The sequence below is a fragment of the Miniopterus schreibersii genome (genome assembly GCF_964146895.1).
Source record: "Miniopterus schreibersii genome assembly, chromosome: 13".
NCBI lineage: Eukaryota > Metazoa > Chordata > Mammalia > Chiroptera > Miniopteridae > Miniopterus > Miniopterus schreibersii.
Genome location: NC_138113.1, coordinates 3,017,096 through 3,040,755, shown reverse-complemented (window position 1 = coordinate 3,040,755; position 23,660 = coordinate 3,017,096). Strand labels below are relative to the sequence as shown.

Sequence of the window (23,660 nt, the reverse complement as noted above, 5' to 3'; positions counted from 1 at the left end):
CCACCTCCCAGCGCGCTCCTGAGAGTCACAAGTGCCTCAGTGTCTGTCTGTCTTACTCCCTCTCACAGACACAGACACCAGTCACCCTGGGATCTGAGCATCGCACCGGGCCAGGATCCTGCCCGCCAGGCCGAAGGTGGCGAGTGGGGAGGAGCGCAGACTGGCACCCACCTGGACTTCTTTTCTAGGTTCTCCAGGTTGGTCTTCAGGGTGCTGTAGGCGGCCGTGCGGGACTTCAGGTCTGTCTCGATCTGTGCCAGTTGCTGTTGGGGAAAGCAGAAGAGTTTAAGGCATTGGCCAAACTTTTCAAACTTACAAATTGCTCCTGGTGCCCTTAACAAAACAACATGAACCCTGCCATTGACCAGGGATGGCCTCCTGGAGACCGCACCTGGCGCAGGTGCCAGGCAGTCCCTCCTCGCCAGGGCCTCCCAGAATCACTGCCAATTGTCCCAGGAGGGGCTGGGATGTCTGTGACGTAAGGGGTGCCCATGGAGCCGCACCCACATTCCCGAGCCTTCTGGCCCCACCTGTGTTCCCAGAGACACAGCCTGGCGTGAGGAGATAGCCAGGCTGCACAGGGACAGTCCCAGCGGCCATCGCTTCCTCTCGCCCGCCCTGCCACGCCCAGGTGGCTCTGCCACTCTGAGGAGACAACAGGAGGGCTTTGTTCTGGCCGGGCTGACACTCCCAGCCACTCAGGCCAGTGGGAGCCGTGACCTACAAGGGCTCCACGTGTGGTGGAGGGAGAGGGGACACCCCCAGGGGGACAAACAGGAGTCAGCACAGCTGCACGACCCCCGTGTCCCCAGAGCCCTGGTGCTTTCAGGCACGCGGCAGAAGCTGAGGCCACTGCTGACTGAGGTGGTGGAACCACGGGGCAGTGCCTACTGGCCTCCCAACTGCCACAGGCACCTCAGATGAGGGGCAGGGCCCCCGGGGAACATGTCCCAGGAGTTAGGGCTCCCAAGCCAAACTCTTCGCACAAGCAGAGTTTTTGGCAAGTAAATAATCACCCTAGGTGTGTGGGGTCATGTTCAAGAGTGGGTGTGGGTGTGAGTGGCCCACCCTCCATCGATACCTTTTAAAAAGAAAGGAGGTGGCACCCAGCCAGTGTGGCTCAGTGGTTGAGCATCGACCTAGGATCCAGGAGATCGCCCAGGTTGCAGGCTCCATCCCCAGGAGGGGGTGTGCAGGAGGCAGCCAATCAATGACTCTCATCATTAATGTTTTTCTCTCTCTCTCCCCTTCTCTCTCTGAAATCAGTAAAGATATTTTTTTTAAAAAAAAAAAAAAGAGGTGAGCGGGGCAGTGAATGGGCAGGGGGTCCGGGTCCGACACTGGAGGCTCAGGGAGCCCATCAGTCGTCAGTCGAGGGGACTGTCCTGTGAGACACAGACACAGCCACCGGCCAGGTAGCAGGGCTAGAGGAGGTGGAGGGCAGGCAGGGGGTCGCCCTTCCCATTTCCAGGGCACCTACAGGGTGTGGAAGGTCACAACCTCACACCCCCAGGGCCGGCTCAGGACTGAGAGGAGGCAGGTGGGGACGGGCCCCACCCAGGGTCACCCAGCAGGGCTAGAGCCCAGCCTCCTGCCCCTGGCCTCCCAGCAAATCCCTCTCTGCTTTGCCAGGGCCCAGACGCCATGGCGATCCGCTTCAAACAGTTCCAGGTCCCCGGTCCCAGAGGGTAGGCGTCCCCTGAGGGAACCCTCTCTTACCTTCGCGAGGGTGTCCACCACGCTCGGCAGCGGCTGCTTCGCGGGGTACTTGGCCATGTCCCATTCGAAGTGGGTCACAAAGGACGTTAGGTCAACTGGAAGGACACAAGCACATGTCAGCACGTGAGCCAGGCTCTCGACAGTGAGCCAGCCGTCCAGCCCCAGCCGGGTGTCCCGCTCACACCAAGGAAGCAATGAGCGAGCCCAGAGGACAGACGCAGGGACCCCGGCAGGCGAAGGCCCCGGCGGAAGCAGTGCTGAGCCAGCTGCCCGGCCGTCGGCAGCGCCCCAAGCCCTCCCTGAAACACAGCACCAGCCGCAAGGACGCGGTTACGGTGCGCCCTGTGTCCCGGCCTCCAGGCCAGGCGGCTGCCCCAGAGCCCTGCGTCCAGGACGTTCGCTTTGCCAGGAGACGGGAGCAAGGCCAGGGGAGATTTCTGAGGGCACCAGGCTGATTCCCTGCCTTTCCCAGTTGCTTGGGCCACACGCCCCTGCTGGGTTATCTTTCCTATTCGAGGTACCCTGAAGGCCAGAGAGCACCAGTCAGCCCCTGAAGACACGCAGCCGTCCTGGGTGCCCCCTGCTCGCACGAGCTGCCTTCCCGCCTCCTGGGTCCCAGCGCTGGACAGATGATTTCAATTCCCTGGGTCTGTTTAAAGAAGGCACTTCAAACATCAGCAAAGTGCTGGAACTGGTGAGTGCGGTTCTTAGTATCTGGTGGGGATGTGCATTTTCTAGTGTGTGTCCTTCGTTTTTATATAAAATGTCCTTATCATTAGAGAGACCCGTGGGCTCGCCCCCGGAACGGCCCAGGTGCAGACACAGCGGAGGGAGCGGGTTCTCACCAGGAGCCTCACCCGCCGGCACCTTGACCTGATCCGGCCCCCAGAACCGAGAGTTAAATGTCTGGCCTTTAAGCCCCGGGTCTGCAGCATTTTGTTACGGCAGCCGGAGCAGAGCAGGGCGGATGTGGGTATTAGCTGGGTATTAGTGTGGATCTGGGTATTGCGACACTACGGCGGGGAAGTGACCTTATAGGAAGGACCCAGGGAGGAACTGAATCAATGTCTAGATAATAACGTGGGGTGTGGTCAAAGGTAAGGAGGAACCGAAAGGTCGTGAAGGGCTCCTCTGGTGGCACCGGAGTCCCTGATCCCACTCACCGAGCCCTACAAGCACCCCATGCCAGTCACACTGAGGTGGGAACCGTCGCCCACCCCATGGGCCAGGAGACAGGCAGCCCCGGACAGAGGGTGCCGGACAGGTGTGTGCTTTGGAGTCCCTCTGCCTTCCCCTCCCCTCTCTGCCACCTCCCGCCCCTGGTCGACACGCCACCACCGAGGCCCAGCCACCCTCGACCCCACCGCTCTCCCGCACGACTTCTCTGGTCCTTCGCCATCAGGACGGAGACCAGCTCCTCTGAAAGCCCGCCGACCATCCCTGCTGAGGCCCGAGCCCGCCGACCATCCCTGCTGAGGCCCGAGCCCGCCGACCATCCCTGCTGAGGCCCGAGCCCACGCACGCTCGCCTGCCCCACGACACCGAGGACGCTGCCAGGACGCCCCGGATTCTCCTGCTCTTTGGGAATCCCTGAGGGCACATTACTGTCCCTGTGTCTCCAGAGCCTGTCACAGTGCCCGGCACAGAGCAAGGGCCCCGTACACGAATCTCCCAGTGACCCTGGTTGTTGTTCTAACTCTCACTGTCTGGGTTGCTTAGGGATGCATTTCAGACCAGTCTCTCGTCTCCACGCTTGTTCACAAAGCAAGGTCGCCGTGGCAGGCAGACCACAGAGGAGGAGTCCCCCGTCTCCACTTGGACCATAACCCTCTACGGCTCAGCCGACCCCCCGTGCTGGCTCCCAAGCCCTCGGCTCCAGCTCATCCCAGCAGGGGTGGTGCTGGGCGTCTGCCCCGGGCTGGCAGCTCTGAGGGCAGCCGTCTCTGGATGCCCAGCAGTCGGCACCGTGCGCGGTACCTAGCAGCAGGCGGGCGTGTCTGCCGAGGGCACCAGGAGAGGCTGGATGAGGGGACGTGCAGACCTCCCTGCAGAAGCCTCTAGTCTGCAACGGTGCCCTCCTGCTCCCCTCCTCCCCTGCCCCCACGCCCGGGGCACCGGCTCCAGCTGCAGACACCAACCACTGCCCCAGCTCACTCATCCAAGGGGGCGGCTGCAGTGAGAACAGGGTCCGGGGACAGTCCTCCTTCGGCTTTCCAGCGCATCCAGGACTGTGGCTGCCTCTCTGCCCGCTCAGGGAAGAGCCAGCCTCCCCTCCCTCCCCTGACTGAGGTTGGCGAAGCCTGGTCTCCTGGGAGCCACGCGGGGCCTGGACTGATGGCCCCGGAGGTCAGACCATGAGCCAGGCCACAGCTCTGAGAACCAGAGCAAGGCCTGCCCTGCAGACAACAGGACGAGGACCGGTGACCCCTTGGGCTGCAGCCGCCAGCCAGAGGGACCATCCGCTGTGGATGATGTCTGTGCACATCCTAGGGCCCAGGCCCGACACCGTGCGCTTGCTCAGCTTCTGCGGAAATCCAGCGCATCTGTGCCCGTCCACGCCTGAAGAGAGCTCAGGGCAAGAGCAAACAAAAGCAGAAGATGCCCAGGCAAAGCTAAAAGCCTTCACAGGAACGAGTCATTCACAGGTGAGAAAACCAAGACTCAAGGTGACCTGCCAAGGCCACAAAGTACATTACGTGGCAGGACCAGGTCTGACAACTCCTTGGCTGGCAATGCTGGCCCCACACCCAACCTGAATTCCAGGGTGTGCTCAGGAGGAGACTGGATTAAAACCCCACCTTCTGGGCTATACTGAGTTCCTCCTGGGAGTCCCGTCAGTCACCCGTGGTCTGTAGAAGAAAAAGGTTCCCCACCCAAAGAGTATCAGGAAAGCCTGAGCCGAATCAGATGTGGAAAGGTCACTTGGCTACAGCCCTTTTCAGAGCCTTACACTGATGTGAGAAAGACACACTGATTGGTTGCCTCCTGCATGTGCCCCAACCAGGGCCAGGGATAGAGCCCACAACCGAGGTACGTGCCCTTGGACGGAATCGAACCCAGGATCCTTCGGTCCGAGGGCCGACACTCTAACCACTGAGCCAAACCGGCCAGGGCAAGATCAGCTGATCTTTTTAACAAAATAATCTTTTTATTACATCAGCAAGAAATCTCAGTGTGTCAATAGGTTGCATTTGGGAAGGCATTTTGGTAACTTCCAATTTGTACGGATCTGTATTGGTCTTAAAAGGATTTGCTGGCATTAGTTCCACTGGTTTGAGCAGGTGGGAGAAATCCCAAAGCAAATGGCTCCTTCAATTGCGGAAGCCAGGAACGGCCTGTTTGGGCACAGGGACTTCCCCAGGAGGTTCGAGAAGCGGGCTCCTTGCCCATCGAGGCCGCGCAGAGCTAAGCCTGGCATTTAAGATGCTGGAGGGCACACAACAGCCAGCCTCCGAGAGCAGGCGGGAGGACACCGAGGACAGCCACCAAGGCAGGAAGCGGGCGGCAAGGCCAAGGTGCCGAAGTCCACCTGGGACCCCGGAGTCAGAGCACCCCCGCTGCAGGAGGCACGCAGAGCTGCTGGGGTGGCCGGGGAGACCCGAGGAAGCGGGAGGGAACGAGACAGTTGCTATCTGGGTCGTGTGGGTACAGTGACCAAGAGCGAGGTTGTCACCTGGGAAACCGTCGTACCTGGTCACCGTACCCCTACAACCAGACGGAGACCCCACTCTCCCCCTCAGGGGCATGCAGGCAGCACACCAAACCCACGCAAACCACGCACAACCTACTCTTTAAACATTTCATCTTTTCCTTCAGACCTGCAACGGAAAAGGAGTCATTCATTATTCAACTGCATTCGAGCGCAAAGCCGAGGTCGGTCGGGGAGGGTGGACGTTTCCATTTGTCAATTGAAACAAGCAAATAAAAAGCTTTATAAGGTTGACAGGAGGGAAAACTATGAATTTCTGTGTAACCAACGACATCGACGTTAAATACAGCATCTATCCACTCCTTTTCGGAACAGATTCCTGCACAGAGTCAGGGGTTTAATCAGCTCTACGGCTATTTAAGCACCGAATTCTAAAGTTTCCAAAGTCCCGAGTGCACTCCAATTCTAGGGGCGCAATTAATGGACTAGAACATTTTTGGTCTGACTCTCTATTTACTGGGCACAAGTTGAGATTTCGGTTTGAGGAATTCAAATTGCTCAGCACTTGGAGGCGCCTGCAGCCTGTTTCGGGGAAAGGGGTAAATCGGTTGCGGGAAGGGGCACAGGATGGAGCTTTCCAGGCCGGAGGGAGCGGAGGCTGATGGAGAAGGTGGGAAGGGCCAAACCACCACTGGGCCCCGCTGAACTCGCTTCCTCTTCAAATTTCATAGAGGGTTTTAGCTACAGGGAAAAACGGGACGGTAAACTGGCAAAGGGGCTGTTGAGTGCAGTGTCTGTCACGGGGGTGGGGTGGGGGTGGGCCGTATCGTTTGGGTCTCTACCGCGTGGCCACACCTGGGCTGCCGATGGGCCAGCACAAGCCGGGAAAGCGTTGCAGTGACAACCAGGGGTGACCTACCTCCGTTGGCCAGCAGGTTCTCCTGGACCTTACCCTTGGCGTCCTCCATGACCTCCACCACGCTCTGGGCCATTCGCTTTATGAGGCTGTGGGGACAGAGCAAAAGGCGGGTCAGAGCGGGGAAGTGCCCGGGGGATCCTCTCGGGCTCTGGTGGTGGGAGACAGAGCGGGTGCCACCCTTTGGAGGAATCGTTTGGCAACAGGCAGGAGGCTGCACACGCTAGTGGCCTTTGAACCAGTCTTTCCACTTCTGGGAAACTAACTTAAGGAAACCGGACAAACAGAAAAGGCTTTCTGAATAGAAAGGTGTTCTTCACAGCAGAGTAGCTGACGGCGAGGAATGGAAACCAGGCAGCCTCCACAATGGGGGATTGTGTGAGGGAGGACGGTGCACGCCGTGGAGGGATATCGGGCAGCCGCGGGAAACGGGGTTCACGAGGAATTCCTGCTGTCGTGGAGCGAGGCGTGTGATCACGTGGCGTGGAAACCAAACAAGACTCAAGCTAATACAGGAAGCATGGGTGCAGCTATGCAGAAATGTTCCTCCTGTCTTAGCTATTTTCTATGCTAATCTGGCACCCCTTTTATAATTAGAAAATTAAAACTTTTTAAGTCTCCAGAAAGCATCTTCAGGGCTTCGGAAAGTATTTGGAGGCAGGAGGACTCAGCTTTGCACGGCTCTGCCAGCTACCAAGCGTATGATCTGGGCCAAATTTATTTAATCTCTTTGGGCCTCAGTTCTCTTACGTGTAAAATGTGGGTTAGGCCCATTCTGCAGGATGATGATAAATATTAATATAACTGATCGGGCACCGAGTGTGTAGTAGCAGGGAGTGTCTGCTCCTAGAAGCTGATCAATCAGAACTTCAGTTGGAAAACATGCCAAACCAGGATCAAAGTCTGAAAGCGTTAGGCCCACTCTCCAGGTTCTCCAGGCTCCGAGAGGGAGGTGGTGTCTGCAGGGAGCCGGACCAGGTCACTGATTTCCAAATGGAGAACACGGTCTTCTGCTGACGCAGGCACTGGCCATGCTGGCCGCACAGAGCGTGGAGGCCGGGGCCAGGCAGGGAGGGCACTGGGAGGCCCCGGGGAAGAGGAACAGAGGGAGGGAGAGAAGCTGTTTGTTTACTACATTGGCATATTTCCAAACACTGAGCCCTTCTACGGCACATGCGATTGAGGTTTTCTCTTGCTAACACCTACCTACCACTCAGTGGAGTCCCCAAAGTACCAAACATGCCATAGTCATGATCTCATTCAATCCGTGCAAAACTCCTCGAAGATGGCTATGACCCCATTTTCCAGATGGGAAGACTGAGGCCCAGAGAAGTCAGTTGTCCCCCAACCATCCAGTCCCCTGGTGGACTCTGGAGACAGCCACACTGCTGTCTTTCCAGTCACGATGGCCCATCCTGGGAGTAGGTCTCCACCGATGTGCTGGCATTTCTTAGAATAGCAGTTCTGCACCTTACTAACTGTAACGTGAGCGAGTTCCCTAATTCACCTCATTCTGTTTCCCCGGCTATAAAATGGGCGTGACGCTGCTCACCTCACAGGGTTACCTGCGGAGCTTGGTGCAATGCATGCTAAGTGCCAGGCCCTGGGAGACTGGCATCTTCAGATGTGCCCTCTGTGGCCTGGAGGATTGCATCCGGGCTCTCCACCCTCTGGTCCATGGGTAGATTAGACAGGAGATGGGGGGGTTGGAGTCTGGTTCCCCCCCAGTTCCAGCAGCCTCTTTCCTCTCTTCCCCTGCAGCCTGGCAGCGTGGCAGGGCCTCTGCATCGGCCTGGGTTCCCGCATCGCTCCTCCCACAGCCCCACAGCTGCACGTCCCTTTATAAACAAATCCTCCTTGAATGACCCTAGTGAGCGTGCCTTCCGTTACCCTTAGGACCGAGCCGACAAGTTCGTTCGTTCACTCACTAATCCTTTTAGCAAATGCCATCGATCAAGCAGCTTTGTGCCAAGCACTGTTCATCGCGCTACGAACAGAACACAGTCCCGCTCTCGGGGCGCTCCCACCGAAATGCTGTCAGCGGTTCCCTTTTGCAGTGTCACAGTGACGACGCGTGCGAGGCGCTGTCTCTTATCACCGCGTCCTCCGTAATACTCTGACCGATGATCCGTTTACATGGAGGTGTTAGTAACTCAGCGCCTGGGACACAACCGCTGCTCGGCAAATGTCCGTTGAGTGAATAAATGAACTCGGACGCTCCGCAGCCCACAGGGGAGCGTGCGGGCTTCCTCCCGAACCGATCTAGAGGCAGAACCATCCTTTGCTGATCGCTCTGCTGCTCCCAATTCTAGTCTCTGTGAAGTTTCTAACTGCTGCCCTCAGGCACGTCCACCACCCCGGGACGTCTCAGAATAGCATGGTCCGGTGAAGCTGAACTGCCGGAAAAATCCCTCGCTGCACGTGAACGAACAGCCCTGGCTTCTCTGTGATCATTAACTACAGTCCGCGCGAGTCGCGGTGTCGCTGAGCCAGAACGTCCTCGCTGGGAGGAACCCAACAGTCTGGGCGCAGTTTCGCGTTTCCTTTGCTCACTCCGCGGTTGACCGGGGACACTGCTCCTGGCAGAGCGCAGCCCCCTCATTCCGCCCGCTGCTGCACATCACACCGTTCCTGCCTCGACGGGGCTGCACTGATACCCGTGTTTTGCCCACTTGTGCGGGAAGGCGTGTAGGATATGCTGCTAAAGAGTCACTACTGGAGCCCGGCCGGCGTGGCTCAGTGGTTGAGTGTCGACCTGTGAACCAGGAGGTTGCGGTTCAATTCCCGGTCAGGGCACATGCCCAGGCTGCGGGCTCCATACCCAATAGGGGGTGTGCAGGAGGCAGCTGATCAATGATTCGCATCATTGATGTTTCTGTCTCTCTCCCTCTCCCTTCCTCTCTCTGAAATCACTTAAAAAAAAAAAAAAAAAAAGAGTAACTACTGGAATAAACCAGCCCTCCGCACACCAGGGCTAAGGTGTCCCCCTCTGGATAACCAAAACCCAAAGCATGCCCAGAGTGCCCCACAGTGCCAACTGTCCCCCATCTCCATGGAGGGGCCACAACAGGCCCAGCCTCCCTCTGCAGCCACACAGGAACCCCGAGACCACACGAGGCCCAGAAGCATCCACACAGCTAGCGACTCAGGGAGCCCCGGACAGCTCACCCTGCTCCTTTGTCTCTGGCTTGTCTGGGCCAACGGACAATGAAATCAACGTGCCTTGCAGCCAAGTCATCAGGAAAATGTGACCGGAGAGCAACGCTGGCCACAGAGACTCTGGCCTTGCAATAATAGCTGACGTTCCTCCCTTTAGAGGGGTCCCCCTCTGCATACTATATGGGGAGCTACCCCACAAAATTACCCTTGTCACGCAAAACAGAACTCGCGTTGGCCAAGTTGAGATTTTACAGCTTGATTCACCCACATTGTGGCACAGTCATTCTTGGTTCTCTTTAAAAGCCAGTGAGCCCTCGGAGAAAATGTGCCCCCAGAGGGGACACAGGCGGGGCGGGCTCCTTGTTCCTAAGTACTGCTTAAGAGCTCTAGGGTCCTGCAGACTTTTGGGAATAACTGGGCATTCCCCTACACATCTGGATTTGAAAGGAAAAGCGCAGCACACGCTCGCTTAAGTCCTGGCCAGCTGGCCAGCAAGGCAACCCACCAAGCAGCGGGGTCACCGTGCCCAACTGCAGGGGCCAGGGGACCCGCTCACATGAGCCGGCCCCTGGGTACACAAGGTGAAGGCGGCCCAGTGCTGTGCAGCTGGCAGCCGGCCGCGGGGATGAATGGGCAGAGGCCAGAACGTCGACCCCAGAGCACCAGGAGGCCACGCAAAGATTGGAGGGTGCAAGGGGATGTGTGGACTGACACTTAAGGTACCCAGGACCCTCACTGTCAGTACAAAGATTGCGCATGAATGTCTGTAACAGCTTTATTCTTCACAGCCCCAAACTACGAGCCAGGTAAATGTCCCCCTGTAGGTGACTGGATAAAAAACTGTGGCTCAGCCCAAAATGGAATACTATGCAGCAGTAAAAAAGACTTCATAAACACACTACGACATGGATAAATCTCAAATAATGATGCAGAATGAGGGAAAAAGACCAAAAAACAAGCACATACATGATGCCCTTCCATTTATATAAGAATTCTAAAAACGCACACAATCTTAGTGACAGAAAGCCAATCTGTTAGGTAAGCTGCAGGAAGAAACTCATCACAAAGGTGCACAGGGAAATAACTGTTAGGGGTGATGGGTGTGTTGATTCTCTCGCCCATGGTGATGGTTTATGTGTATACACAGTGGGGAAAAGTAGGTTTACAGTTGTGAGTAAGGGAAACACAGTTTATTGTGGTTTTATTATTTATTAATTATTGTATTATTTTCCATACAAACAACTGTAAACCTACTTTTGCCCCATGTCAAAACTCATCCAAGTGTATACTTTAAAATTTGCCTTTTATTGCATGTTATTTATATTTAAATAAAGGCATTTTTAAAAGCCTACACTACACTGAGGTATCATTTCTTACCTATTGGGTTCATAACCCCCCCCAAACTGAACAACACACTTCATTAGAAGGTTATAGGGAAGGGGGACTCTCCTTCACGGCTGGAGGAAATGGGAAATGGTTTCAGCCCAGAGAAATCTGGGACATTCATCTGTCAACGTTACAAAGATGCATGAGCCCTGCACCCGGCAATTCGGTTCTGAGAATTCACCCCGCAGACACCCCTGCTGACACAACGCAGGCGCAAGATTACACGCTGCAGCGGGCTCGGTAGCGGGCCTCTGCCCCATGAAAGCCAGAAAGCCAAGCGTCTATCCCCGGGCCGCTTCGCGCACGAGGCACGAGGTACTCCCCCCGTGGAACGCTTCGCAGCCGGAAGCCCGCTGCGTGCCAACAGGAGACGTCTCCCAGGCTATACTGTTAAATGAAAAAGCAGCAAGATGTCCAGGAGCGCAGTGGTTACTACTTTGTCTGTAAAAGGGGGAAAATACAAATATCCACTGGGATTGTCTTGTGTTTGCATAAAGAAGCGCCAGATACATATCCAAGCAGCTCATAAAAGCCGTTTGCTACGCGGGGCCCAGGAGGTTGGGTGGGAGACAGTGTTTTCGTTGGACAGCTTTTTGTCTTGTTCTGATCTTTGATGGGAGTGAACAGGCTACCTGTTCAGAAAGAAAAGAGACTTCATGTAAGCGTTTTCACGCACATTTAGAATCCCTGGCTTTGGGATCAGCTTCTCAAAATGTGTTAGGATTAATGACAGCAGGGTGCCTCAAAGTCTCACTCCACCCGCCCCACTGACAATGAGCCTCGCAGACCCCTCCCCAGACCTTCACAGTCAGTGTCCCTCTTCTGCTTCTCAAGTTCCCCAGGAGCGGGGGGGGCATGTGCTCAACGAATATTTCTTCAGCACCCGAGTGAGCCGGGGGGCCCGTTCTAGGAGCTGGGCATGGAAATACGGTCCCTGTGTTCCTAGGGCTTATGCTTTACGACAGGCAGACAAAAACGAACTAGAAAAATACAAAATTGTGGCAGGTGGAACACAGAGAATCAAAACAGGGCGCCCTAGAGGGACCAGGCTGCTGGTCTGGAGAAGGCTCTGAAGGAGGTGCCACTAAGACTGAGATTGGGTGACAAGGAGCCTGCCTGCAGGGTGGGGTGGGAGGTGGGGTTTTCAGGCCGGAGGGGTGCACACAACACAGGACCGGATGGAGCCCGGGGCTGGGAAGTGAGCGGGCCAGTGGCCGTGAAGGAGGACACCTGGGGCCCGACCACTGAGGGATCCAGAGCCAGGGTCAAGGGCACAGACTTTATATCGAGGGCACTGAAAAGCCACAAGAGAGGTTCTAGCAAGAAAGTCATGTGATGGCTTTTTATTTTTAAAAAAGAACTTTGGCTGCTGCGTGGAGAGTAAGGAAGAGAAAATCAGGAGATGGGTTAGGAGTTTGGTGTAAAAATACAGGAAGGAGACGAAGCTGGTGTGGGGGGAGGCGGGGCTGAGAAGCGGGCAGGTTCGGGACAGGTTTGGAGGGGGCGCCCACAGGGCTCGGTCCCCCCTGGAGTCTCACGTGGACGGTCAGGAAGAAGGTGCCCGACTGTTTGCTCGAGCACCAGGTGCGGGGCCAGGGAGCCTTGAAAAGGCCGCCTACGGGGAGAACGTGTCCAGGTGAGCTGTCTGTTGAGAAGGGGACTGACTTAGGACATGAAGCCCCGCAAAGAAGGGCCACCTAAAGTTGCCCTTGTGAAAAGAAGGGCAGTCCGTGGGGCTGCAGCCTCCCGAAGGCACGGAGAGCTGGCACGGAGGAGCCACGGGTACCAGGAGCTGGCCACAGTCTAAGCCGGACATGCCGCATGTGAAACTTAATCTCCGAGGAATGGCTCTGCGCGTTTCACAACGTCGCCTCGGGCTGTCCCTTCCCTGGACCGCCGGCATTCCTTCCTCCCCGACTTCTGGTTTGGTGAGAGCGCCTGGGAGTTACGGGGAGGGGAGTGGGGGAGGCGGCCTGTCAGCGACTGGGTCCCCTAAGGCAGAGCGGAGGCCGTCCCAGCAGCGCCTGGAGGAGGGGGTGAGGGGGGGGCTGGGAGCAGCTAAGGGCCAGGAGCCAAGGGCCTGTGACCAAGGGCAGGAGAGAAGCAGGTGGAGGGCGAAGGCCGGACTCACACCAGCTGTGTGACCTTGCCCAGCCACGGGCCTCAAGCCTGTGGACGTGCGTGTTCCCATCTACAGGGTGGAATACACAGCCACGCGCAGGGCTGTGGTCAGGTGTCAGGAGGCGCCGGAGAGACAGACGGCACCTGATACAGTGCCCGGCACGCCAGGTGCAAACAACGAACAGCAGTTACCGACACGGATGTGACAGCCACCGAGGGAGGGCATGGAGATCAAGACAGAAGACAGCAAGAGAGGCGCCAAGAGCACCGCGTGGCAACCCTGAACTGCCCCGGAGCGTGGCACAGCAGGAGCGACAGCAAAGGGCACCAAGTATACACACAGGGGCGCAGCGGACGGAAGGTGGTTGATCGGGCCACTCCGGCAGGCCTATCAACACACCGGGAAGCCGGGAGAAGACACCGGCCCGGGTACCAGGGAACACGTGGAAAACGCAGCGCTCTACCAGGCCACAAAGGAAACCTCACGTTCCCCAGGCGGAAACAGCACTTACTGCCCTGACCTGTGGGCTCAGTGGTTAGAGCGTCAGCCTGAGCCCTGAAGGGTTGCAGGTTTGATCCCCAGCCCCCAGTCGGGGCGCGTGCGGGAGGCAGCCAATTGATGTGTCTCTCTCACGTTGATGTTTCTCCCTCTGTCTCTCTCTCTCCCTTCCACTCTTTCTAAAAAAAATCAATGGAAAAAATATCGTCGGCACTTACTTCATTCCCCAACAACAAAGCAATAGAATTAGAAATGAGGGACACCACCAAAACCCCTCAACCAGCCAGAGGCAGAGACGGGCATTAATGGGTAAGTCGGGGGATCTGGGTCAAGGGCCTATTCCCCGGTGGCCAGCAGCCCACCCAGCTCTTTCTAGGAGCCTCTCCCCTCACTTGGAACATGAAGGGGTTAGATGGGATCCCCAAAGGCCTGTGCAGCTCTCCTATTCCGGGGATCTTTCTTCTAACTGCTTATTCTGCTGGTGGTTGGGAGTCTACGGTGTTCTACATTCTGGGGATGTAACTGTGCCAATGACTGGCGTTGTGGGACTTAGAGTCTGGCTGGGAAAACAGATATTAATCAGACAATCCCACAGAGACTGTTCAAGTCCACGCTGGCGAGGGCTGGGAAGAGCGGGTGCTCCAGGGTGTCACAGAAGAGGGTAAATCAGAAGATCTGAAGCGGGAAAGTCTGGGGGAGCAAAGCAGGGGGAGCAGATGAGAATGGGGGTGAACAGGGCGTAGGGAAGGTCTGGAACAGGCTTTGGAGAGAGGGAGAATAGGACTAACTGCCAGGCAGCTCTGAGGACCTAGAAACCATGCAGCGGACAGAAGCATTGAAGAAATGTCACGCAGACAGTCTCCATCTGATATTCTTGCAGTGACGGAGAAGAGAAGTTTGGGCAATTTTTTTAACTTCCACTTTGCTTCTCTCTAGGTTGCCCTTAGGAGCACGGACCCCCTGAGGTCTGCACCCCTAGGCCGACGTCCACTCTCTGGTCAGCCGACCCTCTGTCACCTGCATGGAACCACGTGGGTGAAGAAAAGTCACCTGCTATTCCACCATCCAGGAAATGTGCCCCAGTGCTGGTGACAGTCACAGTGCTGGTGACAGTCACAAGGTGCCACAGAAGCCCACCAGGTATGTCCGAACGCCAAGTGTCTGGGAAACGTAATATTTCAACCAGCTCGACAAAACGGGCTAAGATACTGTGAGGGACTCAAACATTGGGAAAAAAAAAGGGGGGGGGGCGGGGTAGCTTTTTAAAAGACAAAACTGTTTGGTTTCTCAAATGTTCATGAATTACAGTCTCAATGCGGACAAAGGCAGAATGGGGCAGTAAATCAGAAATAAAGGGGAAGCTCCATCCAGTAAGCAAACCCCGCCTCCCGGCCACATGGAAAAACACTCCGGCGCCCCAAGTAAATAAATAATAAAAGAATGTGGAAACAATACGCCTTGAAAACTGTCCCTCCTCCGTGCTCCCGGCCAGAAGCAGCACTGGCGGGTTCAGGCTGCCGGGTGGCGAGCATTTATTTATCTAATAACACTGGAGTGCTTTTCAGAGAACCGGATCAGGCATTTCAAAGGCCTGAAGCCAGATTCCATGGATCCCATGATCCTACCCCAAGCTCCAGGATTAACCCTGAAGACAAGGCACCTGCTCGCTGGACTGGACACATGCCAGGAATAATTGTGGGGTCTCAGGCCACAGCATTTTCTCTTCCCCGATAGGAAGGCTCTTGGGAATATATACCCACAAGTAAAACAAAGCACAGTGATTTTCATGCTTACCACAACTAGCCTGTTTTTTGGAAAACAAACAAACAAACAAAAACCCCACTTTAATTCATGAAAGTCCTATCTGTTTCACAAGTATCGCCTCAACTTTGCTTGTTCACACATTTTCATACTATTTCTTTATTTTTCCTTTATATTTTATTTTTCCCATCACCATTTATCCCCTCTAGTTTTAAAAAATATATCATTATTGATTTCAGAGAGAGAAAGGGAGAGGGAGAGAGACAGAGAGAAACATCAATGATGAGAGAGAGTCATTGATCGGCTGCCTCCTGCACACCCCATGCTGGGGATCGAGCCCAAAACCCGGGCATGTGCCCTGACCGGGAATCAAACCGCAATCTCCTGGATCCTGGGTCGATGCTCAACTGCTGAGCCACGCCGGGCTGGGCTATCCCCTCCATTCATATTATTTCTTAAACAAGTGCCATCCCACCATCACAAGCAACTTGTGGAACAAACAGGCAAAGAGCAAAACACTAACGCTTGCTGAAAACAACAGCAACAACAAAACAAAGATGGAAGTAATAATAACCCGGGATCCCCGAGCTTTAGAGCTAGAGGGGGCTTTGGTGAACAGGAGAGAGGTTCAAGGACGTGCACCAGGGAAGGAAATTGATAGCCAAGACGGGCCTAGAAAGGCCTAGAAGGAGAGCTCGCTGCGGAGCGGCAGCAGGCCTGCGAGCAGTTCGCAGCTAAGCCAGCCCCGCCGCACCTGCTGCACGTCCCCACGCTGAGGTCTGTCGGGGCAAGAAACCCGCAGGCGATCCCCGCCCAGGGCGGTGGGCTGGTTTCCCGGGTGTCCTCAGACCCATCCCACGGTGCAGAGCAGCCCGAGAAGGCACCTGGTAGTTAGGGATCAAACGGCTTTTTCTTGGGTGTTAATCTGTCACAGGGCATGTCCTGGGGTTTGATAACACTCGACTTAACACGATTTTACTCCCCTTCGCCCTTCCCTGAGGCACACAGATGCTGGCTATTATCCCATTTTACAGATAAGAAGCCAAAGCCTAGTTTTCTTCCTCAAAGACAGGAGCTGCGAGCATCTCGGAGGCGAGGACCCTGTAACGTGGTGAGCCCGACACCCACGCGGGGCCCGGAGGCGAGGACCCCGTGACGTGGTGAGCCCGACACCCACGCGGGGCCCGGAGGCGAGGACCCCGTGACGTGGTGAGCCCAACACCCACGCGGGGCCCAGGGGCGAGGACCCCGTAACGTGGTGAGCCTGACACCCGCGCGGGGCCAAGGTGAGTGACAAAGGAGTCTGTATTCTTAGGCAACGGGTGCAAGAGCAGCAACGGCACCCGGAGGACCAAATTCCTGGCCCAGGGCACCAATTCTGAAGGTGAGACGCCCGCAAAGTGTGACCCCTAGAACTCCTACGTATACGTTCCCCCAACAATGCATTAGAAAAGGCAGCAGCGGCCCCATTGCCGTTCGGCCGAGAACAAGTAGCACGTGTCCACAGGCCCCGAAAACCCGAGACCCTCCCCGGAGGCAGCGAGATCGAGTCATCGGACCCGGGGTCATTCAGGAGAGGCGTGGCCTGGCCCTTGAAAGCCATTTTCTCATGGACCCCATCTGCGTTTCTTAAAAATCCCTCGTTGAATGGATTTTCATCTTCATCAAAACAAGGGATTATTACCCTAAAACCACCTAATAAATTATGGCAAATCCATGTGGCATAATATTACAGTGGAATAGTTAATGGTGAGACCCGAAGAACAAGGTATGAAAATCAAGTTACAAATGTGTATAAAATGACGCCCCCTCTATTAATAGGTGGATAGGCCTACGGTGGGTATTAATATATGCGCGCATAAATAATATTTATGTAGGAAAAGTGGGTGTGTGTACTGCAAGTATAGTAATGGTTATCTCTGGACGGCACAATCATGGGTGGTTTGTATTTTCCTTTTCATGCTTTTCTGTGACTTATACATATTTTCAATGATTTTGTACCAGGTCTATAAAGATTTTTTTAGACAGCAAATGATTTTCAGGCTCTAAAATATCCTCACACACGTTTGGCGGGAGTGTTGGTAGGACCAGCTTCTCGGAGGGTAATGCGGACAGATCTGTACCATTTCTCAGGCACATAGTCCCACCCAGGTTTCTCGGGCATCTCACTCCCACACGTGCCCAGAGAAGCACAGACAAGAACGGTCATCATCGATCGTTTGTAAAGCAAAAGACTAGGAAATGTAAATGTCCATCAACAGGGAAATTCGAATAAATTAAGGCAACGCCTATTCAAGGTAACGCAGCCAGTAAAAAGAACGTGCCCTATGGACTGGCCTATCTCTAATTACGTGATTAAGTGAACAAAGCGAGTTGGAGAAGGCATGCTATTATTTGTATGAAATTATTGTTAAGAATATATTCACAGTCACTTGTACGTGTGCTGGCTGTCTCTGGAAGGCTCGCCTAGAAAATTATAACCATGTTGCCTTAACAGAGGAGAAATGAGGGGGAAGGAGAGAGGAAAGCAGGTCAGAGGAAAGCAGTTCTCACTGGATAGCTTTCCGACTGTACTGTTGAATTTTTTACTACGTGCATCTGTTACTACAAAAACAAACCCAAACAAAACACTTGAAAGGCCTTGGGGGAAAACTGCACCCATTATCTCTCTAAGAGTCAGCACCTTAAGCCATGGTTCTCTTCATGTTAGAGGCAGCCACCTTAAAAAAATAAATTAAAAAAAAAAGGCTGCCTCCAGCAAACAAAACCCTGCAGTGGACCCTGCCACCTGCTGTTGGCCCAGCCCCCTCCCCAGACCTACCGGGCGCTTCCTGTGACGTCCAGAACCTGGTTTAGGTGAGTATGGGCTCGGCCAAAGCAAGAGCCCCATGTGACTGATAACAATGTCCCACTCTCACTTGTATGTAGTAAATAAGAAACAGTTTACCTTTCAGCAAAGGTATCGAGTTTCCCCAACTCATCGGAGAGGCCAACAAGGGAGTCCAAGGTCCCCACCTAGAAAGATCATAAAGAAGTCAGAGGCTCAGGTTTGATGGCAGGGAAGCGAGGCTGTCTTTTCATCCAGTGCAGGGGGTTCTCTACCTTCCACCTTCAGTTAGCTGTCCTTGGTCAACAGCCAACTTGGGAACTGGGAAGAGCTCTTAAGGAAAATCAGTGGATATGGAAATTAAAAAATATATATATATATATTTTGCCCATAGGATAAATGGTCATATTTCTGCCATAGGAAGAAGCGACTGTGCTGCCGGGGCCTGCCCGCGGCTGCTTTTCCTGTCGGAATGGTGGCCTGCTGGTCAGGGGTTAATCCCCACATCCGAGGAGGAGACATACTAGAAAGCGAATTAAGGAAATTACCGTTTCTAAAAATTTTCCTCTCCAAGAGAGTCCAGCCCATCCCTTTCTCTGTCTTTCTTTGAGGTTATTAATAGTGACCTTGCTGGGGCAGGGGACAGCTGTTTCCTCCCACCTCACCATTCATGGAGGTCCTTTCCTTTCCAAACACTTACAGCAATCTGCTCCTCAGTGTGGAAATCATTAGAGTCCAAAATTGTATTTAAAGGTCTATCCGCAGAATCGGAAGGAAAAACTCTGTTGTCACATTACCAACCACCAATCGGACATTAAAGAGTAACTAGGGCCCTGGCAGGCATGGCTCAGCGGTTAGCGCGTTGGCTTGCGGACGGAAGGGTCGTGGGTTCCATTCCCAGTCAGGGCACATGCCTGGGTTTCCGGCTGGATCCCCAGGCGGGGGCCTGCAGGAGGCAGCCGATCCATGTTCCTCTCTCATCATTGATGTTTCTATCTCTCTCTCCCTCTCTCCCTTCCTCTCTCTCTAAAATCAAGAAAAACATTTTTTTTTTTTAAAAAAAAGTAACTAGGAAATTATGAAGCCTGGATTCCCTAGTAAGCGAAGCTGTCTCTTTTCAAGAAACCTGATTTTAAGCAACTTTGGGCAGGGGTCCTATCTTTTTCTCTCTGTTCCCTCCAGTCTAGCGCAGTGGCTCACAGAGTCAAGGACGAGTGGGTGGTGCTGAATTTACTCACCGTCACAGCATCTGTCACTGGACAAACACAGTGGCAGGTGTGACAAGTCAGCAAGATCTGGGTTCAGAACCCAGAGCTGCCACTTACCAGCTCTATGAGCCTGGGGCCCTTTCCCAGGCCGCGCTGATCTAGAATGTGGGACTGGCGAAGATTCGAGATGACAGTTTAAAGGGCCTGACCCCCAGCAAACCGCTGGACACACGCTAGCAAACGCAGTAGCATCACCGACTACGGCAGCTAACGGTGCAGCTCTTCTGGCAAGAGGCACGCTGAGGCTCCAAAGAGGTGTGTGTGGCGGGGTGCTGGCAGAGCCACCTCTGTGCGGGGCGCACTGTGTCCCTCCAGCACTCTCAGGGGCCCCTTCCCCTTGGAAACCTACGACCTTAGGAAGCACTGCAGACAGTCCCCTCTCTTGGAAGTGAGAAGACTGTACCTGTCTTTCTCTGCCATGTTTGTTTCAACCCAACTTTGTTCTCCAATGCAAGAGCCCGTGGACACTCCTGCAACTGTCAAATCCCTTTCTGCCACCTGAACCCCCTTGCCTGCCTCTCCGACAGGACCAGGGGATCCTGGGTTTCCCGCCCTGGCCCTGGCTCCAGAGCACAGTCAAGGCTGAAACTCCAAGCCCGCACATCTAAGCGGCGTCCTCAGACTCCGTAGATGTTGAAGGCGAAGCAGGAAGAATCTGAAAGCAACTCACAGGAACTCAAGTGGGTAAGATGCCTCTCCCACTTTTTGAAGACACTGCTCCCCACACCCTCTCCCCCAGTTCGTTCCATCCTGTGGCCTTAAGTCCACAGGTGCCCGCGACTCATTCGGGGCTATGGCATGAAGTCCCACCCAGACCACTGACTGCCCTGTCCCACCCCCAGGCTGATTGTCAGCGTCGCTGCCGTGGCCCTGATTTCCTTCTGGGCTTCCCAAAAATACCTCCTCCACCCAGCCGCCTCCCTCCCCCTCCCCAGGAGCTGTACCTTGAAGTCGGGGATGGCGAACTTGGTGTTATAGGACAGGTTGGACTTGGACGTCACCGTGTTCATTCTTTCCAGAGCTTGCAAATTCTCCTTGTCGCCAGGGGCAGAAATCAACCAAAACTCTGACATGGTTCCAGTCTTCTGTTAATCCAGTTACGGACCAGAACCACAGCCAGGCACACAAACAGAAACAGGAGGGGACAAGTGTCAATGCCTCTGTTTCTCCACCACTCCCTTCCCCGGGAAGTAATGCTCTCGGGATCTGTCACTTTTCCTGTTTCCCATTCTCGGCGCCCTTGACCTTCCTTGCAGTTCAGATTCCGTAGTTGCAGGGACACCCACGAGCACAAGCTGGTCTGCAGTGTTCTTATCTCCCCCTGAAAAGCCCTCAGGTCTTCACAGAGATTCCCAAAGGTTCTCCTTTCCCAGGTGGCTCTGGCTGGTTTCCAGGAGGGGGAAAGAGGGGAGGGCGTGCTCCCCTTTCCTTCCGCTCTCCCCAGTCCAGTGCAAGACCCTACCTGACCTCATAAACCAGGGGGGGCAGTACCCTGGGCTCGGGCCCGTCTGGAATGATATTTTCTCCCTTCCACGCTGCATCTTCCGGGATGCAGGTTGGGGTGGAGGCAGATATGAGACAGGGAGGCGTTTTCACAATAGGCCACCTGGGCAAACCCCAGATCTTAACTCACCAGCCTTGCGATGGGCACCAGCTTTAAACATAGACTTCAGGCCTGGTGGGGTGGCTCAGAAGGTTAGAGCATCATCCGGATACACCAAGGTTTTGGGTGTGAATCCCCTTCAGGGCACATACAAGAGTTGATGTTTCTCTCTCTCCCTTTCTGTCTCTCCCCCCCTTCCTCTCTCTCTCTCAAATCAATCAGTTGTGGGGGTTTTAAATAGACTTCAGAAGGACTCGTCTTTTTTATAAATTAAGGGGGGGGGAGTGTGGGGGCAGAGACTACTAGTGTCCACCCTGCAGACTGGGTAACTTGCTGGGCCTGGCAGTTTCTGTCCAGCGTCTGCGGCCTCTAAAGTCCATTAGTTCTGCTCCTTCGAACACGTACACACCCACCTTTCTCCCCTCATTGTCTCTCCCTCCCATGGCCTCCCCAAAAGCGTCTCCGGGCGGCTAGGGGAAAACAGGGCACAGCCAGACACCCATCTCCTTGCCCTCCACAGTACGCTTAGTCCCTCCCGACCCAGCGCACACCGAACGCGGCCCCTCTCTGCCCTGGGGCCCGGGGACCGCCTGGCGCAGCGCGCGACCTGGGGCGACGCCACCTGCCTGGCCCCGGGGAGGGCGCCGCCGAGGCCGGTTCCCCGGTTCCCACCGACAGAGCGCGGCCCCGGACGGCGCGCGCGCCTCTCCCCGCGCCGCCTCGGGCCCCGATCCCGCGCGTCCTTACCGGGAGCGGGCGAGCCGCGCGGGCGGGGGCGGGCTGCGGGCTGCGGGCTGCGGGCGGGCGCGCGCGGGGCCGGAGCGCACGGCCGGCTCCCGGGAGGCGGCGGCTTCTGCGCGGCGCCCCGCGCGGAGCTTTTATCCAGCGGGAGGCGGCGCCCGCCCGCCGGGTATTTGCATAGCCGGCCGCCTCCCGCTGTGGCCGGGCCGGGGGCCCCGGGGCCGTCGGGTAGGACCGAGGGAAGGGGGCGCCGCCCTGCGAGTCGCGGAAAAAACCCGCCAGCCCCTCCCCGCGGGGGCCGGGCGCTCGGACGGGGCCACGGGACCCACGACGTCGCGGAGCGCACGGGGCGGGGCTCGGGGGCGGTGCGCGCTCCGCGCTCCGCAGCTCCCCGGGGCAGGCGCGAGGATCCCGGGACAGTCGCCGGGACGCAGGGCTGGCCGGGGGAGCGACGCGCCAGCGCCACTGGCTGGGAGCACGCCTGGGCGGGGCGGGCCGTCCCCTGGCCGTGCGCAGAGCTCGCCCTGCTGCCCAGGAGCCCCCCCCCGCTGGAGGCCCCCCTTCGGAGTCCCCCCACCCCGGGGCCCCGCGCGCGGGAGGGGCCGAGGTCCACCGCACCGTCCAGGGCCGCGGGGCGAGCGCGCCACCCGTGCTGTCCGGGAAAACCCCGGACGCGAACGCGCGAGTGTTGGACACGAGGGAAGGAAAACTGAGAGCTCGTTTTCCCCGAGGAAAGGAGGGAGCGTCAGTGCCGCTCTCCCTGGGCTCGGGGATTTGGGGGCTCTCCGGGGAGGGTTTGCTACAAACACCTCTGGGTTAGTCTTCGCGCGCGGGGGCGGCGAGGAAGGCGCGGCTGCCGCCTGCAGCGCGGGCTCCGCGACTCGGGGACGCCCGCGGACTCGCCGTGCGCGCGCCCCGTGCCCAGGAGCCCGGCGCGCCCCGCCCCCGGCGCTGGAGGGCGGCCCCGCGCCCCCCGCGAGCGCGCGGCCCTCCGGGGGCGGCTGGAGCTCCCCGCGCCCGCGCCGCGCAGCGCCCTAACTGGGACGCTCGTGTGCATTAGTCAGGCCTTGCAACACCTTCCCGAGGGAGGACACCTGAAACCCAGGGGTGAGGAAACCTGCTGTGTGCGGGGAGGCTAAGTGGCAATTCCCGGGAAGGAGTGGCCTGGTTGGATAGGGACAATGGGTCTCCAATGGTGCGCTTTAAACCTGGTCTTGCCGTTCTTTCCAGCCCCGGGGAAAACAGGACCCTAGAGCTGGAGCCGACGTCATTTAGGGACAGGTGCGGGGAGGCAGGCGCACAGGGGTCGTGTGCACGCCTGGGGATGGCCCAGGTGGTTAATGGCACAGCCGTGAGCAGAACTGGGGCCTCTGACCCGCCTCTGGTGTCTGTTCAGATGCTCCCACAAGCCTGCAGGACGGGGTGGTGACCCTGCTAGAGGGCCCACGGTTTTCATTTCGGTCAGTGTTTTCCCAGCCTCAACCTTCAGGATCATTGACCTGGCTTCTGGAGGTGGGGTGACACATTTAGAAGTCCCAGGCTTCTGTGTGGCACCATGCTTTCTATAAATATGGTTTTCTTTAACTGGCTTGTTTCATGAAATAAGAGAGGAGTCAGAGGGGGCCTGGACGTCTGATTAAGAAAATAATAAGGACCTACGGCGTTCCTTGTCTTACTGAAAATCCCTCTATTCAAAAGAAATCTTTCCAGTTTTTCACATCTTAAGCGTCTTGTTAAATATTGGAATTTTGTAATAGTGGGTGACTACTGCTGTAGGGGTAGCTTGGCTTTTTTCAAATACCTTTTTTCCCCCTGCTTATAAAGGTAATTCTGCACCTCGTCTAAAGAGCTAGGGAAACACAGAAAAGTATGAAGAAGAAAGTAAAAATATCACCTGTGTTTCCATGATCTGAAAATAGCCACCATTAACATTCAAATGACCTTTGTTACTTTTTAATGCATATTCATATAAACAGATAAAAACTTTTTGGCATGAGTGAGATTATGCATA

The 23,660-nt window shown here is 55.9% G+C and overlaps 1 protein-coding gene across 3 annotated transcripts in view; it reads right to left on the bottom strand.

Moving 5' to 3' along the window:
- Positions 1-21,789, bottom strand: part of ATP6V1C2 (ATPase H+ transporting V1 subunit C2) — a 32,602-nt gene extending 10,813 nt beyond the window's left edge. Inside the window, exons 1-7 of one of the 3 annotated variants that reach the window (XM_081156689.1) lie at positions 21,656-21,789; positions 20,250-20,390; positions 18,158-18,225; positions 6,288-6,373; positions 5,508-5,537; positions 1,720-1,814; positions 172-263 (exon numbers count right to left, since the gene is read on the bottom strand). In XM_081156689.1, coding sequence (XP_081012815.1) covers positions 172-263; positions 1,720-1,814; positions 5,508-5,537; positions 6,288-6,373; positions 18,158-18,225; positions 20,250-20,378 — 500 coding nt within the window. In that variant the 5' untranslated portion in view covers positions 20,379-20,390; positions 21,656-21,789. The remainder of the gene's footprint in view (positions 1-171; positions 264-1,719; positions 1,815-5,507; positions 5,538-6,287; positions 6,374-18,157; positions 18,226-20,249; positions 20,391-21,655) is intronic. The other 2 variants (XM_081156688.1, XM_081156690.1) reach the window with 2 other exon arrangements.
- Positions 21,790-23,660: the final 1,871 nt, after the last annotated feature.